This window comes from Scardinius erythrophthalmus (assembly GCF_964197995.2).
Source record: "Scardinius erythrophthalmus genome assembly, chromosome: 6".
Lineage (NCBI taxonomy): Eukaryota > Metazoa > Chordata > Actinopteri > Cypriniformes > Leuciscidae > Scardinius > Scardinius erythrophthalmus.
The window spans coordinates 11,136,100-11,154,594 of NC_138226.1; the positions used below are offsets into that span (position 1 = coordinate 11,136,100).

The 18,495-nt window shown below is 37.0% G+C and overlaps 2 protein-coding genes across 5 annotated transcripts; one reads left to right on the forward strand and one right to left on the reverse strand.

Moving 5' to 3' along the window:
- Positions 1-142: 142 nt before the first annotated feature.
- ccdc93 (CCC complex scaffolding subunit CCDC93) lies at positions 143-10,707 on the forward strand. 4 transcript variants are annotated; one of them, XM_081368779.1, is made up of 24 exons: positions 168-266; positions 1,077-1,190; positions 1,422-1,516; positions 1,615-1,726; positions 2,047-2,145; positions 2,257-2,313; positions 2,483-2,583; positions 3,815-3,844; positions 4,119-4,155; positions 4,786-4,887; positions 5,019-5,069; positions 5,432-5,518; positions 5,980-6,093; positions 6,180-6,242; positions 6,508-6,581; positions 7,791-7,872; positions 7,977-8,051; positions 8,485-8,556; positions 8,641-8,749; positions 9,007-9,089; positions 9,205-9,242; positions 9,368-9,452; positions 9,594-9,707; positions 9,833-10,242. In XM_081368779.1, exons 1-24 carry the CDS (start codon positions 183-185, stop codon positions 9,887-9,889), a joined length of 1,935 nt encoding a protein of 644 aa, XP_081224905.1. In that variant the 5' UTR covers positions 168-182; the 3' UTR covers positions 9,890-10,242. The 4 variants fall into 4 exon arrangements, with proteins under 4 accessions (XP_081224908.1, XP_081224907.1, XP_081224905.1 ...); XM_081368780.1 differs by having other exon boundaries at positions 4,789-4,887; XM_081368782.1 differs by lacking the exon at positions 3,815-3,844 and having other exon boundaries at positions 143-266; positions 4,789-4,887; positions 9,833-10,707.
- On the reverse strand, positions 10,416-18,239 carry ddx18 (DEAD (Asp-Glu-Ala-Asp) box polypeptide 18). Its single transcript, XM_081368778.1, has 14 exons — positions 18,057-18,239; positions 17,579-17,743; positions 17,282-17,485; positions 14,709-14,844; positions 14,499-14,599; positions 14,192-14,391; positions 14,001-14,115; positions 13,085-13,224; positions 12,816-12,977; positions 12,227-12,379; positions 12,029-12,142; positions 11,820-11,876; positions 11,537-11,714; positions 10,416-11,227 (listed from the first exon to the last, which is right to left on the reverse strand). Exons 1-14 carry the CDS (start codon positions 18,166-18,168, stop codon positions 11,082-11,084), a joined length of 1,983 nt encoding a protein of 660 aa, XP_081224904.1. The 5' UTR covers positions 18,169-18,239; the 3' UTR covers positions 10,416-11,081.
- Between the last annotated feature and the right edge of the window lie 256 nt (positions 18,240-18,495).

Consider the following 18,495-nt stretch of genomic DNA (forward strand, 5'->3'; position numbering starts at 1 on the left):
AGCATGGATTTTTTCTTCTGGGTAACCTAAACCAAGCAAATACAACATTAGTATGTCGTCTTTGTCAAACACACAAAATAACCACGAGTTCACTATATTCTCGTAGTGCGCATTTAAATGGGTTTTGACTGTGACAACTTTTGCGTCACGCTATCCATCTCACGTGACACATCGTGATCAACATGGCGGCCACCTCTGTGTTCCAGAGAGTGAGAACGGGCTCGAAAATCGGAGCGCAATATGATCAGGAGGGCAATCTCATCAAGGTACCACTGGAAACAAAACACTTAAACCCTCATGTGTGCACATTTGCATTTGCAGCCAGTTTATTTTTTTATGGTTATGCTTCAATCAGATAATCCTGCCACTTAACTTATCGGTTAAATATAAATACACTGTATACATGTTGTGTTCTAATTGTAAAGAGACGCATATGTTGTAGTAGTCCTCTTCCTCTTATATAAAAGTGAGGATACATGCATTAAGAAAATAAATAACAGGCATAATATATGAGGTATCTACAAATGTATGTATTTAAAGGGACAGTTCACCCAAAAATAAAAATAGTGTCATTACGCACTCTTAAGTTTTTACTAACCTGTATGACTTTCTTTCTTCTGTTGAACTAAAAAGAAGATATTTTAAAGAATGTTTGTAACCAAACAGTTGATGGCACTCATTGACTACCATAGTGGTAAAAAAAACCACTATGGAAGTCAATGGCTACCTTCAACTGTCTGGTTGACAACATTCTTCAAAATATCTTCTTTTGTGTTCAACAGACAAAAGAAACTCGTACAGGTTTGGAACAACATGAAGCTGAGTAAATGATGACAGAATTTATATTTTTGTGTGAACTATCCCTTTGTTAAAAACCGCTCAATCTTACAATTTTTAGACACATTTTTAGAATTTTAGAACATTTAAGAATCAATAAATACTGCCTTTTCATTTCTTCAGTGGCAAGTAACAGAAAAGGATTAACATAAAATACAGATTTTTTTATTTAAAGAGTGTTTTAATTTGCTGAGTCTGTACCGTCATATACTGACAGCTGTATGTACTGTGATTGACAGGTGGAGACACGTGAGGATGAGGAGCAGAGTGTCAAGCTTGCTGAGATTTTGGAGTTGTTGCTTGCAGCTGGTTATTTTAGAGCGCGCATTAAGGGACTGTCACCCTTTGACAAGGTACATCAGACTTTGCACACATGTACCAACCATGGTGAACATGATTTCAACAATTATACACCATCATTTCCCTCTGATTTTAGGGGATAAGTTATGGGTAGGGTTAGGATTAGGCTAGGTAAGCATAGGGTTAGGACTACATTTTTGGAAAGGTATGTTGTTCCAGCATTAACAAAATATGTGTTTTACACACCATAAGATTAATTATGAACAATCTCTGCTTTTACTTAGGTGGTAGGAGGAATGACCTGGTGTATAACTACATGCAACTTTGACATAGACGTTGACCTACTCTTCCAAGAAAACTCCACCATCGGTCAGAAAATGTGAGTGGTAGATTAAACAATGCAGTAACATAAGAAGAATGAAGACTGACAAAACTGAATTCTGGTAAATGTGATTGTCTGTATCTTTTCCATTTAAGCGCTCTGACAGAAAAGATTGTGTCAGTTCTGCCCAGAATGAAATGTCCTCACCGATTAGAGCCTCATCAGATCCAAGGGTTGGATTTCATCCACATCTTCCCTGTTGTACAAGTATGTGCACTTGCATATCTGTGGCACCTAAAAGTATTTATGCTCACCAAGGCTGCATTTATTTGATCAAAGGTACAGTAAAAACAGTAATATTGTTAAATATTATGACAATTCAAAATAACTAAATGTATTCCTGTAATAGCAAAGCAGAATTTTCAGCCGCTGTTAGTCCAATTTTCAGTGTCACATGCCTCCTGGCTGAATAAAAAAAAAAAAAAAAAAAAACTACTGACCCCAAACTTACAGGAGTGTATTTAGTTTAAATGACTTGAGAAACAGTGCAAGAAACACTTACGATGCATCTTTTGTGGGGTCTATAGTGGCTGGTAAAAAAGGCGATTGAAACCCGGGAGGAGATGGGAGATTATGTCAGGTCATATTCCATCTCTCAGTTCCAGAAAACACATGCATTTCCTGAGGTGAGACAACAGGTTAACACTGAAATATAATTAGAATGTATTAGCAGTGTAATATATCAAACATGTTACAATCTTCAATCTTTTGAGACTCAGTAAATGTGTTTATTTTAGGATGAGGAGTTTGCATTAAGGAAGGATCGAGCCATCAGTACTGTGGTGAATGTTTGCGTAAGTATCCAATAACCTTTTATCTTTGCTTTTTCATCTCTGCTGAATTTAACATTGCCCCCATGAGCCCCACAGCTACAGAGCTGATGTGCCATCTGTTCATCCTTCTATATTTGATAATAGAATATTGTGAGGTGAAATTTGGTTGTATATTGTCACTTTGGCGTAGGAGGTGTATGCTCCTCAGAGGCGTTATAAACGGCAGGTAGATGCTGGTGAGCTGTTGGATGAAGAGTCTCGGGTTCATTCCACCCTGCTGGAGTTTGGCAGGTACTCTCTTACCCTTCCATCACATGACCTTATGACTTTGCGCTCTTATCATGTCCAACAGGAAATGAACTGAGAATAAATGTAAAGTGTAATTCCGGCATGTAGTTGCTGGTGGGGATGTTTAAACATTACTCTCCAAAAGTTTGGGGTCAGTAAGATTTTTTGAATGTTTTTGAAGGAAGTCTCTTATATTCACCAAGGCTGCATTTATTTGATTACAAATTCAGTTTTTATTCAGATTCTGTTTCCTCATTCATCCTCTTATTTTTTTCCTTCATCTTTACTGGTCCGTTTCCTATGGAAGCTTGTTTCCGCCACAAAATAAAAAAATAAAAAGATAATTGCGACTTTTTATCTCACAATTGCGAGTTTACATCTCGCAATTCTGACTTTATTTCTCAGAATTGCGAGATATAAAGTCAGAATTGCGTGAAATAAAGTCAGAATTCTGAGATATAAAGTCAGAATTGCGAGATATAAAGTCGCAATTGCGTGTTATAAAGTCAGAATTCTGACTTTTTTTCTCGCAATTGCGACTTTATATCACGCAATTCTGACTTTATATCTCAGAATTCTGACTTTATATCTCAGAATTCTGACTTTATATCACGCAATTGCGAGATATAAAGTCAGAATTGCATGATATAAAGTCGCAATTGCGTGTTATAAAGTCAGAATTGTGAGATATAAACTATTCTAAGGTAAAAAAAAAAAAAAAAGTCTTGTCTTTTTTTTTCCCCTTAGAATTGGACTTTATATCTCACAATTCTGAGAAAAGATGTCAGAATTGCGAGATATAAACTCGCAATTATGTGTTATAAAGTCAGAATTGCGTGATACAAAGTCAGAATTCTGAGATATAAAGTCAGAATTGCGTGATATAAAGTCGCAATTCTGAGAAAAAAAGTCAGAATTCTGACTTTATAAGACGCAATTGCGACTTTATATCACGCAATTCTGACTTTATATCTCGCAATTCTGAGAAATAAAGTCAGAATTGCGAGATGTAAACTCGCAATTGTGAGATAAAAAGTCGCAATTATCTTTTATTTATTTTTATTTTGTGGCGGAAACAAGCTTCCATAGTTTCCTGCCTCATTGTTTCAGCAGCGCTGGGTTTAAATCTCCATTAACGGCATCTATTAATTCACAGGTTTCTCTACTCCCCTAATGTTCTCATTCTTAATTTCCTCCCTTTTCCTTTCCATCTGTCTCTTATTTCACTCATCAGTCCGTGCCTTCCCATTTCACAGTATATGCAGTGAGTATGACTGAGGTTCAGTTTCTGAGAATGGGAGTGACACAGATTGACTATCGGTCAGATGTAATGGCTTTGCACTGTCTTTACTTTTGCATCTTCCCAAGTGCTGTTCTTCACACATTGCATCTAAATGTTTCGTTCATGTAATTTCCTGTCATGTGGTGTGTCATGCCTGTAGTCTGATGTGTTTTGAAACCAACTCTTGCCTTGAGCTGCATGTTGTGTGTAATGTGAACGTGAAGCATTTCAAATGATTTATTTTCTGTTTTTCAAGGCGTTATGGATTCAGCAAACAGTCTAAAGCAGGCACAGTGAGTATCAGATGTTCTTTTCATTTTTCTGCCTCGTCACATAAAAAAGTTCAGTCAGAGAAGGTTACAAATAAGCAGCTGACTCATTTGTCCAAGAAGTTGTTCTTTGTGAATGCAATCTCTATAAATAGATTTGTAAAAATCTTGGTAACACTACAATGAAGTCTTATTTGTAATATTAGTTAACATGAGCAATATACAGCTTTTACAGCATTTATTAACCTTTGTTAATGTTTAGTTAATAAAAATACATTTGGTCATTGTTTATGTTAGTTCACAATGCAATGCTAATGTTAACAGAATTATTTTTTTTTTTTATGTATTGTAAATGTATTACACATGCAAAACATTTGACAATTGGCTTGATGTCTGGTGTATATTGTAGTTCAATCATCCAAACCCAGTGGAATGTCACTGAAACTGATATAAAATGTTTTCAGTTTTCAGTTCTACAGGCAACAAAATTGGCAGAAAATGTCTGTTGACGAAGATTTTTGTATGCACTGACCGTAGAACCGCCCCTGTGGCGTCCATCTGGGTATAATAGACCACAGATTGAGAGGAGGGCTTGGCACTGATCTTTGTTGATTTTGATTTGTTGTTAGTTAGATCATGTGATGATGTTTCTAGCAGGCAGTGGAGCAGAAGCAGGTGTTGGCTCAGGGCACGCAGGGTGTGCCGCCAGGAATGGCCCAAGTGTCTGAAGAAGAGGACCTGCAGGCAGCAGAGGAGGTCAGTTAGGATCATATGAACCTACACTTGTCCTTCAATCAAATCTCACTTGTTCCTAATCACCAGCTCTTCATCTGACCATCATTCATTTTCCATCAACCAATCAGAAGCTTTGTTTGATTCTTTTACAGCTCAGAATCAAGGCCCTGATGACTGGAATGGCTGCCATGGCAACCGAGGAGGTAAACTTCTAAAGTTACAGTATGCTAAAGAGTTTAAAGTGATAGTTCACCCAAAAGTAAGCTAAACGTGTATGACTTGCTTTATCTGTGGAACATAAAATAATATTTTGTGTAAAGAAAATATCGGTAAAGAAAGTCATAAAACAACATGAGGATGAGTAAATGATGAAAGAAATTATCCCTTTTAAAGGTATAGTTTGCCCGAAAATGAAAAAGTAAATGTGGTCAGAATGTCAATTTACCTTTGTTTTTTAAAGTTATTTACTCATCATGTATGTCTTCAGCAGATGCCATTTTACCAAGAATATATAAATGGTCAACAGTCTGATCATTTTACACACTATTTTTGTGTGTTTTTGTAGGGGAAGTTGTCAGCCAGCACAGTTGGGCAGATTGTTGGTCTGCAATCTGAGGAGATAAAGCAAATTGCCACTGAGTATGCCGAAAAGGTGAGCATAGTGAAAACTACACTAAACACCTAAGAAATAGTCCCTTTCCACTTAAGGGTTGATGTTGGAATACACTACATGACCTTCGCACAGATTTTTGCTCTGGATTGCGGTCTGGAGGAGTCAACGTTAGTTTGCAAAAGTCATAGCCAGGGTGCGTCTCACTCAGCTATCTCTCTAGGTTGTGAATCATTGTGCGATTCACTTCAATTCATAAATCCTCTGGCCTCATGGGATAGGAAAGTGTCCATCAGATGTGCATTTCAGAATCTCGGCGGAAGTAGGTCATCCGGGTTACTTTTCGCCTAATGTTTTCCGATTTTGGACGCAGTGATGAGTGTGTGATTCTCCAATCATTTAATGTATGATGCCCAGTTTTTTAATGGTGTCAAGTGTGTAATGCCTAGTAAATTCCTTTTGATGTATGCCAGGCTTTACTGTATATACATGTGATTGAACAGGCGGAGCGTTCTGTGGAGGATCGGCCAGAGAGATTTGGGCCTGCGCAACAACACCGGCGTCAGCTGGCGTCATTTAACAAACAAATCACTCAAAAAACAAAAGAGCTGGAAGAGGTAATGCGCATATACCGCACATTGCTGATATCAGTTATTGTCTCTCTTGTTTGTTTCTTTCTTCATTGTTTCTTGGTTTATTCCAGCTGCAATCCAAACAGCAGGAGGCCAGAGCGGCGTGTGAGGATGCTAAAATCCAACTAGCCGAGGTAAGACAGGTAGACAGATATTTACTGACAGATAACGGGTTTACTTGGACCATTAAAGTAACCATGAAATCCAAATTTTGAAAATCATGAATCGGGACAACCTTTCACTCACATGAGATCACAGCAATAGCAAACAACAGTGATCCAGTGGTCAATTCCTGATGGACAAAATCAAGTCCCAGTGAAACGGCTTCTCAAACATCACAATAGGGATGATAAGACTTTCGTAACTTTCATTCGCTGACTTTAATGTATGTGTTTTTAGGCCACAGTGCACACTGAAAAGCTAGAGCAAGAGCTGAGCTCACTGGAGGATGTGGAGTCCCAGACAGATTCTGGGTAAGTAAACAGAGCACCTGTTATTCTCTAAATAACGCGTTGGTTTTCATTTATACTTTTGCGTCGTTGTCCGCGTTGACGTGCAATTACACATGCAGAGGGAGCATGTGAAACCTGAGGGAGGGGTTCTGGCAGACCAATCACAGCGCTTGCTGTCCGCATAGAATTGACGCGTTGTTACATTTTTGGAGAGGTGCACGTCAGGGTACGCGTGCTACACACAGCCTTCGACGTAGATACGGGGTGAGTTCGACGCAGAAGTATAAATTGGATAAAATAAATAAAACTCTTCTGAAAAAGCCTTGCTGTTGGCGCTTGAGATGCTATATGTGCTATGATACGAAATATCCATGGAATTGTTACTAGTATCTGATTTCGCAAATAGTGTGTTTCTGAATCTAAAAATATGAGATAGGAGGGAAAATAATCAGTCAATGCTTTTGCGTTCGCTCGCATAATGTTTGCATTACCCCGAGAAACTTTGCGTTCGCTCGCAAATCCTTTGTGTTCCCTCGGAAAAACTTTTGCGTTCGTTCATAAAACTTTTGTTTTCTTTGCGAGTGAATGCAAAGTTTCCTGGGGAACGCAAAAGCATTCCCAATTAATTTTTCCTCCCATTTGTCCCTTTATGGGCTCCGTAAAATTCGGACATACTACTCTTTTTGGATACTTATTTTCATGTTATGAGCAGTATATTCGGATGCAGCCTTTTTCTCAAAGACATTTTAGATTTCAGACACTTGATTCTAAAACCTAGTGAGCTATCTGAGCTATCTGGTTAGACATTTTAAAATGTATCATACATTCCTGACATAAAGGCAGTTCCAAAAGTTAGGTAAGATAATGTGAAATTCTTATGACAGTCACATAATCGAAATTCATTGTTGATTGTCAATAGTGTAATAGTGCAATTTCACACGACAATCTGAATTTGATGCGAAATCTGTGTGGGGAAATCTTTCGCCCTTATGCGAAATTCACCAAACAATGATAAATGTAGGATATATTGTTCAGATATATAGCTTAGCATCACACTGACACCAAAGTGTATTGAAATCAATTGAGAAACTTGACTGAAAGTTTGGAAACTCAAATTTTTCACTTCACACTTTTCATTTGCTCAAAGTTGAAAGCCAAAAAGCATGATGATTCTTATGAAGTGTCAGTGTCTGTGCTTTTTTAACTATTATGTTTGTTTTTATCTTTTAGCTTGCTGGAGAAACTTCGTGCATTGGTGACCATGAATGAAAACCTGAAACATCAAGAGCAAATGTTCCGCTCACATTGCCGCGTACGTTAAAATAACAACATGTCGCATTAACTTTTTTTTTTTTTTCTGTTTTAGTGAGTAATGTTAAAGACATGACTTTCATTAACGGTTATGTGTGTGTATAGGAGGAAATGACCCGTCTGCAGCAGAAAATTGAAGAGTTGAAGCTGGAATCTGGAGACGAAGGAGATGATAAGAAGGTGCCGGTGACAGTCTCAAATATAATCATACATAGCACACACAAATATTGGATAAAACCCCAAAAGTTTTAATTAGATATAGCTTTTTTTTTTAATCAATACCTCACTTTGTCCACCATCTTGGATATTTTTTTTTTATCTTGCCTCTTTCAATGCTTTGGGGATTGCTGCCTTAGTATTTGGCCAAAAGAAGGTATCTTCTTTTTTTATGGGTTTTATGGCGGATTGAACGCCATTCGACACATTAACACCATCAACAGTCACACAGTCCTGAAGTCTTTAAAAATTCCAGAACATAAAGAAAGTATCGCAGAAGGCTGCCTACCTTTTTGAAACAATTCTCTTAGTGGGTGTGCCAAAGTTTTAGACCGGAGCCGGTCTGTGTCAGTCTAGTTTCGTTTCTCGGACTCATCCTCTGCATGTGTGTTTGTAGGAGATGAATGTGATGATTGATCAGCAGTACACTACAGACCGAGAAAAACTACAGAAGATTCGTCTGCTCATGGTAGGTCAAGTTGAACTGATGTTTTTTCTCAGAAAATTGCAAGAGATTCTTCACACTCGTGTTTTTCTCTACTGCCCCCTACAGGCTAAGAGGAATCGCGAAATCGCCATCCTGCAGCGAAAGATTGACGAGGTTCCCAATAGAGCTGAGCTGACCCAGTATCAGAAACGCTTCATTGAGCTCTACAGCCAAGGTGTTTGTATTTAAAGTCAGCATGACAGTAAAAATTCACCCTATCTGTTTTCTAAATGCATGTTTTTTTCTCACTAATCCATTTTACTTGGATGTACGTCACAATACAAAAGATCTCGCTATTTCCATTATATTGCAACTTTAAGATGTTGGCTATATAATTGATAGATCTGATTGGATGGGCCGCAGTCAAACCCGTTGTAATATGGCTTACAGCTTTATTAAGCACTCTTTAATGGATCATTTGGTATTTTTCAGTTTCTGCAACACACAAAGAGACAAAACAGTTCTTCACGCTCTACAACACCCTGGATGACAAGAAGGTTTACCTGGAGAAGGAGGTATCGGCTTTGTTTTGCTGTGCTATTGGGAATGTTTTCTTGGAATCAGACTCTATAATCAGAGTGTAGTGTTTAAAAGGATGTGCAGTGGAAGAGACTTTCTTTTCTTTCACAGGTTAATCTCCTGAACTCCATACATGATCATTTCCAGCAGTGAGTATCAAATAAAGCTCTAGGATCTATGTAGGAGTTTCTCAATATTACAGCAAGAGCCTTTAAAATTAATTTCCTTTCCTGAAGGCACAGGTACATGTGAGTAAAGTGTATGTATGTTTTAGGGCCATGGCTTCATCAGGAAGTAAAGAACAGTTTCTCAGACAGATGGAGCAAATTGTGGAAGGAATCAAACAGAGCCGCATAAAGGTACAAAACTTGCTACTCTTGCTCATTTATTTCCATTTTGCATATGAATTGGTTTAATTCCACTCTATGTGGTTTTCCCCCTCAGACAGGAACATGAATTGCATTATTGTGGTTTTCTAATGTGTATTTATGCACTTAAAGATGGAAAAGAAAAGACAGGAGAATAAGATGCGCAGAGATCAGCTGAATGATGAATATCTGGAGCTGCTGGATAAACAGAGACTCTACTTTAAAACCGTCAAAGACTTTAAAGAGGTAAATACTCACAACAACAAAAATGTCCCCCCCTCTTCCCACATAGGGTGTAGACATTAATCTATTGATTGATATTCTGGATTGAGGAAACGGATTCATAAAATGCACGGCCTTGTCTGTTTCAGGAGTGCCGCAAGAATGAGATGCTGTTGTCTAAACTGAGGGCAAAGGGAGCATCGTAACAGCTGGACAAGCACACACACCCCTTCAATACACAAACTTCCTAATAGCACTTCAAAACACACACATTCCCTGATGTTGATATTTCATTGTACCGCAGCCTCATGCTGGTATCACATCTGCTTTCGGACTGAAACACTCTGCTGTTCAGAATGTGTGTGTTAGCCTAGATTGTTCTATACATTATCTAATTTACTGTTAAACTGGAAATGTTTTGTGCCTTGATGTCTTTTTCTTTAAACCCATAATGTATATAACACAAATTATCTTGCTAATCACCTTTCTTTTTGTAAAGTGTTTATAAAAATCTGCTGCCATAAGACCAAAACACATTAAAGGAGAATTAACTACTTGCTGAGACTTACAGTTCTTGTGCGCAATTTAAAGATTATTGAGTGGTCAGTTGACTCCAACTAAATGATAACAGCCCTTATGGCCACTAGAGCTGAGGAAATGGGCAATACATAGAACATTTACAACATATTTAACAAAATACTGAACATAAAATCAAACAACCTCATGAATATTGTGATATTAGTGTGCTGGTTTTAATTTGACCAGTAAATGATATTTAAGTCTGTGCTGTTGGCCAGCTTTGTTCATAAGCACAAAATGCATTTAAATAAAGAAAAAAACATTACAAGGCCAATAGCTTTGGAAAGTTCAATTAATTTGTTGTCTCAAAAAATTTGTTGTGTGGCATTTAATAGGTTTTAGAACTTTGCATTACTGTTTATTATATTAGTGCATAAATTAAAATGGCTGTTCTTTAAAATCCATGATAAATGGTTTGGAAAATTCTTTAAATAAAATTTTAATCAATATTCTGTTGCATTTAACATTACTTGTCAAGTCATTTCAGAACAAATACATGAATAAAAATCAATAGGCTGATCTATCAAGGTCTTGAACCCTTCAAACAGCCGTAGTTGCTACTAAGGTTGTATGGAAAGAGCAGACAGCAATTATTCACTAAATTTTCAATGTTTAATGAGTTGGGTGGGTAACAATAGAAATTTACCTATCTAACAATATAATGTCCTCTGAAAGCAGATTTCTGTACAGACATGGAATGCAGACTAATCAGTTTCTCACACATTTCAGGACAAGTAACTAAAAATGACAATGGTGTGGTCTGATAGTTACTCCATATAGATCAAAAGAGGTGCACAACAGGAAAAATTCATCTTAATCTCAGCGTGAGAACTGTCTGCCGTCTCCCCTCCCTTTGTTGACGTGTTTGAAGATCCTGGCCTTGTGGACGTTCTTAGATTTCTGGTAGCCGAAGCCTCCGCCGCCACCTCGCTTCTGCATCTTCACCCCTTTACTGCTGTGAACGTCTGAGAGCGAACGGTTAAGAACCAAACACTGCAATGTCAGAGGACTCAACTTATGAATATACTATAAATGCTTGGTACTGATCTACAGTACTGTTCAAAAGTTTGAGGTCAGTAATATTTATTTTTGAAAGAAAATTAATACTTTTATTCAGCAAAGATTCATTAAATTGGGTTTTTCATAGAATAAATGCAGCTGTGTTGAGCATAAGACTTCTTTCAAAAAACAAACTAGCATGTACAATGACAATTCCATGATTAACAAGTTCCACATGCAAGAAGATTCACTGTAATTCAGTGTTGAAAGGATACTGAGGTCCACAAAAGGCGGCACTTTAAAACCAAAAGACATCGCCACCTTCGGGAGGTCGAGTGTCTCTACGTTATAGATTTGTTTGAGGGAATGAGAGTCGTAAGCTCTGACGTAGGATTTGTAGGCCTCCTGAGCTGATTTATGAAGGTAGTAGTTCTTCTCTATCAGCTTCTCCATCTGAAAAAGACAAGATGATTTTAAACAGGTTTATTTGCTTTCAGAGGGATTCAATTTTAAATGAGTTCGAGATTTAGTTCAATTCGACTGAATATGAAATCTCACCTGAGATTGAATGTCTGAGATTTTAGTCCAGGAGAACTCAAACTCACTCAGAGGGACCTTTAGAGGAACACAAGACAGGCATCTTGACATGTTGAACAGCTTATTAACTACGTGTAAGTTTTATAGAGTTTTTCAACTCTTGTCATGACCATACAAAGCCGACACGCACTGAATGCCAATATAAAACATTAACAATAGAGATGTAATACTTTGGCCTGTTTGAGGAATCGCAAAAAGCCAAGCTCCTCTGGTCTCAGGATCAGGAGGGCATGTCCTCTGCCGTTAATACCACGAGCTGTTCGCCCGACACGATGAATGTACTCCTAAAATAACCAAAAAAATCATATATTAAAAAACAAATACACACATTTTAAATGACCAGGGACTAAGGGGCATGACTGCTGTACCTTTGGATCATCAGGTGGGTCGTACTGAACAATCCAGTCCACCTCCGGGATATCGAGACCTCTGGCAGCCACGTCCGTACAGAGGAGAATGCCAGTGTCTGCATTACAGAACTGGAAAAATGTTGTGGTTCTCTTTGTCTGTTTCTGCTTCCCCTGAAAAATCATGAAAACAAAATTAGGTTAATTCAGGGTTTTTAAGATCAACTTTAAGGCTTTTAAGACCTTTTTTTTTTTAAATAGCTGCATAGATAAAATTAATACCATATGGGTTTACAGTTCAAATAATACCAATTTTGACACAAATAAATCTTTTTCAGCCTTTAAAACATTTTTAAGAAAAGGGAAAACATTAAGTTAGAATTATAATTATATATTTCATAAATATAAAATGTGACCTGCTCTGAAACCACGAGTCACGCAGCAGCACCAGTTAATTCAGAGCCTTTAATATTCCCATTAAGCCAGATTTAAGATATCTTGAAATGACAATTAAGACTTTTTTGGCCTAATTATGGCCTTAAATATGATACAACTAAATGTAAGACTTTAAAAAGCATTCATCAAACTGCATAAATGCTCAATGACTCACGTGAATGGCCATGACGGGCAGGTCAATGTAGTTAAGCAGCTCATAGTGGTACTTCACAGACATGCAGGACGAGAAGAACACCATCAGCTTCTTCTTACGATTCTTCTTCAGAAACGTGAAGAGCAGCAGGAAACGTTTCTCCGAAGGACATACGACATATCCCTAAAAATAAAACACACCACATGCTTATAATCAAATAATTCAAGTGAAACTCAAATATTTTACACCAACAACACATGACCCATGGCTGCTGATAAAGGGCAGTTTACCTGTTCAAGTCCTTCCACAGTGGCCGTGTCTTTGTTGTCATCCACCCCAACATACAGCGGCTCCTTCTTGAGGGAGATTCGTGCCAGATCCTCCACCTTCCGTGTCTGTGTTGCTGAAAACAACATGGTCTGTCTTTTTTCTAGAGAAAGAGAAATATTTGTCAAGCATAAAATCCACACCATCCAAGTTATGATTTCTGAACTGAATGTCATGGATTAAAATGGTTGCATACTGGGTGTTTTATTCATTGTATAAGTATGTACTGAAACTGGTTTATGTAGTAATATTTATGGGTTGATTGATATTGGATTTTGCTGGTACACTAATAATACCTCCTTTATAGAAAGGTACTAAAAGGATTTTGGTGCTAATACTACTAAAATCTATCAAGCTATCTTGACAAGAGTTTGTTGAATGTATGTGTTAAAATTGAGTTTGTATAATCAAAAAAACAAAAATAAAATCCAGAAAAAAATAGTTTTATGCATTGTAAAATCCAGAAAAAAATAGTTTTATGCATTGTGTGGGAATTTAAATTATAAACAATCCCGAAGTACAATGAGACTAATGTTTTGAAATGTCTATGCTTTACTACTTCCAGCTGCTCATTCAAAAAGATGGAGATAAAATATGCACCCTTACAACTATCTACAATATAAACACACCATAAAGTAAACATTGTCATAATTAATCAACAGTAGATCAATAAGCAATCGTCATGTTATGACTTTGAACGTGCAGTGCTGACATTTATTTAATTCACTCACAGCCTTTTAATGTTTCATATTTAAATTAAGCCATATCACGATTACTGCTTACAAAAATAGGACAAAAGTCTTAATACTTTAAGGACCAACAGGAACCCTGGTTTAAGGAAGTGATGTCAGGTTGATCAGGTAAGTCATTGGTTCTTACTAGGCAGTAGTTTGATGATCTGCTTAAGTTCTTCCTCAAAGCCAACCTCCAGAATCCTGTCAGCCTCGTCAATGATCAGACATTGAAGGTTCTTAAACATGAATCCAGGCGTGTTCTGTGGAGAGAAATAGCGAGGTCAAGTATACGGTACAGACCCATGTGGCCAATCTGTTCACAGTAAAAGGCCTTACCTGCAGGTGATCGAGAAGTCTGCCAGGTGTAGCAACCAGGATATTGACTCCATTAGCGAGTTTCTGGGCTTCAGCAGAACGATTGCTTCCTCCCATGATGAGGCCGTATGTGTGCACGTGATGCGTCATCAGCTCCTTCAGCACACCGTATGTCTGCATAGCCAACTCACGAGTGGGAGACAGAATGACAACTCCAGTCCCTGGGAAACAGACCACAGTTATGTCAAACTTACAGGTTTGGATGACATCTCCACTAAGAAAGGACTATAACAATCAGAAAAAGCCAATACATTCAGTGTGCACTCACCATTTCTGGGCATGAATTTGAGTTTGTAGATAAGCTCAATGGAGGGAATCAGGAAAGCCAGTGTTTTACCACTTCCTGTTTTAGCTGCGGCCAACACGTCTCTGTTGGAAAAGAATGAGCACACATCCCAAACATCAATATGACAACTAAATAAACGTGATAATTACCGTCCCACAGTATCCTGCCATCTCTGATGCACTGCAGACTCACCTCCCCTCCAGCAGTGGGCGTATGGTCTTGTGCTGGATCTCTGTCATGGTTTCAAAGCCCATTTCTTTCACTCCCTTCAGTGAATTCTCACTGACCACTTCTGCCAAAGATGCAAATGACTTGTCCTCAAACGCACCTGAGAAAGTCACCAGTGAGGGAAACAAATCCTAGTTACAATCGTTACCTATTCATGTTAATTGGAAAAATTCAAATAAATGCCTAACAAACTGGTTTATTTTTAGAAAGAAAAACATTTTGAAAGGTTATTTTGCATTGCAAATAAAGCAACAACAGTAAAAAGCTTCTGTAGATTTCAAATTAAATTATGTTTTTACTACTAATAAACCATCTATAATTTTGTCTCTCAATTACAAATATGTAGTCATTTTGTATTTAATTCACTTGTCCAAAAGATTATTAAATTGAAATAAATAAATAAATAATATATATATATATATATATATATATATATATATATATATATATATATATATATATATATATATGTATGGTGACAATATGTATTGTGTATATTTTTCCCAAAATAAAAATTACTGAGTGAGAATTTCAAGTTTCGAGTTTTAGTCTCAGTACTACATTAAACTTCTAAATATAATGTATAATAATACAATGGGGGAATATTTGTGGGTCCTGGTAATGCCAAATGTCTTATGTTACCAGTAAACACTACATTATTTTAAATATATCTAGTCTGTGAAAGAGTGCAAGCATATTCATCTAAAATAATTCTGTATTTTCAGCTTCAGAATCATCAATATTTTTATTCTGGTGTCACTATTGTCCTGTGCATTGGGTTTCAGCACCAAGTCCAAGCCTATTAATTTACACCCACAATGTAATATCAAATTAAGGATTTTAATAAACAGTATATTTTTTGTTAACCTTTAATCATATGTCTTGGAGTATCGCAATAATATCGTATCGTGAGTTCAGTATCCTGATATGTATCGAATCGTGACATGAGGGTATCGTTACATCCCTAATATATATATATATATATATATATATATATATATATACATATACATACATACATATATATATATATATATATTTACCAACTGAATAAAAGCTTCTGTGGATTTAAGATAGACTTATCTTACTAGTAATGAAACATGCATCTCTTATTTTGTCACTTTTAATTCACTTTTTCAAAGAAAGTTAAATAAATTGATTTATTTACTATAAAGCAAAACATTTCAAATGGTAATTTTGCATTTCAAGTAAAGCAAAACACAATCTAGAACTGTTTTTTTCACCAGATAACTGAAAAGAAGTTTCTGTGAATTTAAGATTAGATTATCTATCTTTAGTAATAAAACATGCATCTCTTATAATTTTGTCACTCAATTACAGATATATGTGCAGTAATTTAATTTAATTAATTCACTTGTCAAAAAAGTCTAATTGGTTTATAAAGAAAAGCATTTTAAATGGTTATTTTGAATTTTAAATAAAGCATTTCACCAGTTAAAGGGTTAGTTCACCCAAAAATGAAAATTCTGTCAGTAATTACTCACCCTCATGTTGTTCCAACCCCGTAAGACCTTCGTTCATCTTCGGAACACAAATTAAGATATTTTTGATGAAATCTGAGAGTTGTCTCACTCCTCCATAGGCTTTCAGAGGGACCGAAACTTGCTGGCCCAGAAAAGTTATTAAAGAGATCGTTAATATAGTCCAAGTGACTACAGTGGCTTAATCCTAAGTTTATCAAGCGACGAGAATACTTTTTGTGCGCAAAAACAAACAAAAATAACAACTTTATTCCACTATTCATTTCCTTCTCTCTGGGCCTCGTAGTGTTTAAGCGTAGCGCGTCTGTGTTACACGTCATCACGCATCACACACATGACCCGCTTCGGCCAATTGTGAGCCTACGTGGTGACTTGTAACACAGACGCGCTACGCAAAAACACTACGTGAACCAACTAGAGGCCCAGAGAGAAGGAAATGAATAGTGGAATAAAGTCGTTATTTTTGTTTGTTTTTGCGCACAAAAAGTATTCTCGTCGCTTGATAAACTCAAGATTGAGCCACTGTGGTCACTTGGACTATATTAACGATCTCTTTAATATTTTTTCTGGGCCAGCAAGTTTCGGTCCCTCTGAAAGCCTATGGAGGAGTGAGACAACTCTCAGATTTAATCAAAAATATCTTAATTTATATTCCGAAGATGAACGAAGGTCTTACGCGGTTGGAACAACATGAGGGTGAGTAATTACTGACAGAATTTTCATTTTTGGGTGAACTAACCCTTTAACTGAATAAAAGAAGCTTCTGTGAATTTAAGATTACATTACCATGCTAGCTTTTTTTTTTAACGAGCAATAACACATGAATCTCTTATTTTGTAACTCAATCACATGTATGCACAGTAATTTATTTAACTGGTCAAACAAAACTGTCTGGAAAGTTTTTCCTAAAACTAGCCAAATCGATCGGATATTAGATTCGCACTTAAATGAGCAGATAACTAGACAAACTAAACCATTAAACACCATATATGACTAAACTAAACAATATATGACTGATGGCTGTGCCATGTTTACCTGTCAGCCCAGAAGGAAGCTGTGGTCCATCTTCATCACTCTCATCCTCCTCAGCTGATCCCTCTTTTTCATTTCCATTCTCTGAAAACTTCACAGACTCCGCACATTCCTCCTCCTGTTTCTCATCACTCTCTTGCTGCTCTTCTGTAGCTGAAGCTTCTGTTGTCTCTTTAAATTCATCCTGCTTTTTGACCTTTTTCACACCTATAAGAGTGTATGTGTATACATGTCAAATACTTGCATTCATTTGAATAATTATAACGATACATTACATTCACAGCAACATTAAACACTCACTGGATGTCGAGTCGCCTGTGCCATTCAGTTTTCTTTTCTTTTTCTTCTTGGTTTTCTGTGAGGTTTCGCCACCCTCGGTGGAGATACTTTGCTGCTTCTGCTCTTCAGTGATTTTTGGAGCAGAATCAGTGGTCACATCAGCTTCTTCCAGCACAACCTTCACCTCTGCCAGATAAGAAACACACACAGCATATTTCAGGAAAGAGCATGTACACTCAATATGAAGAGTTAATGCATTGACGGCGACGTTAACATGTTGCTCAAGATTAACGTGTCCCTTATCAACATAATTACGGTTTATTTATATTTATTTATTTATTTATTGATGTCGTGCTGAGTTAAACACAACTGACTGAACTATAAGACAAAACTTTACGAATGGATTTTAAAGCGGTGTGATTATCACATGGTGGATCCGAGATAACGCCTAAATGAAGTTTACGTAACATTCATCTTTACAACAAAAGTGAAAAATCACCTCCGCCGATTTCTTCTTCTTCCTTCTGAGATCTGAGAAGTTTCCGTTGTTTATTTTTTTCATTTCTCTTCTGAATTTTCTTGCGCAGAATCTTCATCTGCATGTCCGCCATGGCTGTACACAAACACGTGTGTGTGCGTGCTACGTGGGGTCCTACGCTTAGCTGACTGACTCGTAATATGCCTGATTAAAAATATTCAAGACCTTGCTGCTGTGTTCGAAATCGTCGCCTACCCTTATTCACTGTATCATTTATACTCGGAAATTAATTGTGTCTTTGTTAAAAGCTGTTCCTTATGGTTTAGTTCAGGTGATTAAAGGTGCATTTGTTATACCCGTGATTCCAAGACTGAGTAATTTCATCTCTGGTCTTAATTTTACAGTGGAGAGCTGTAAAATTAAAGTTTTAAGAACATTTATAAATACAGAGACTTTGCCT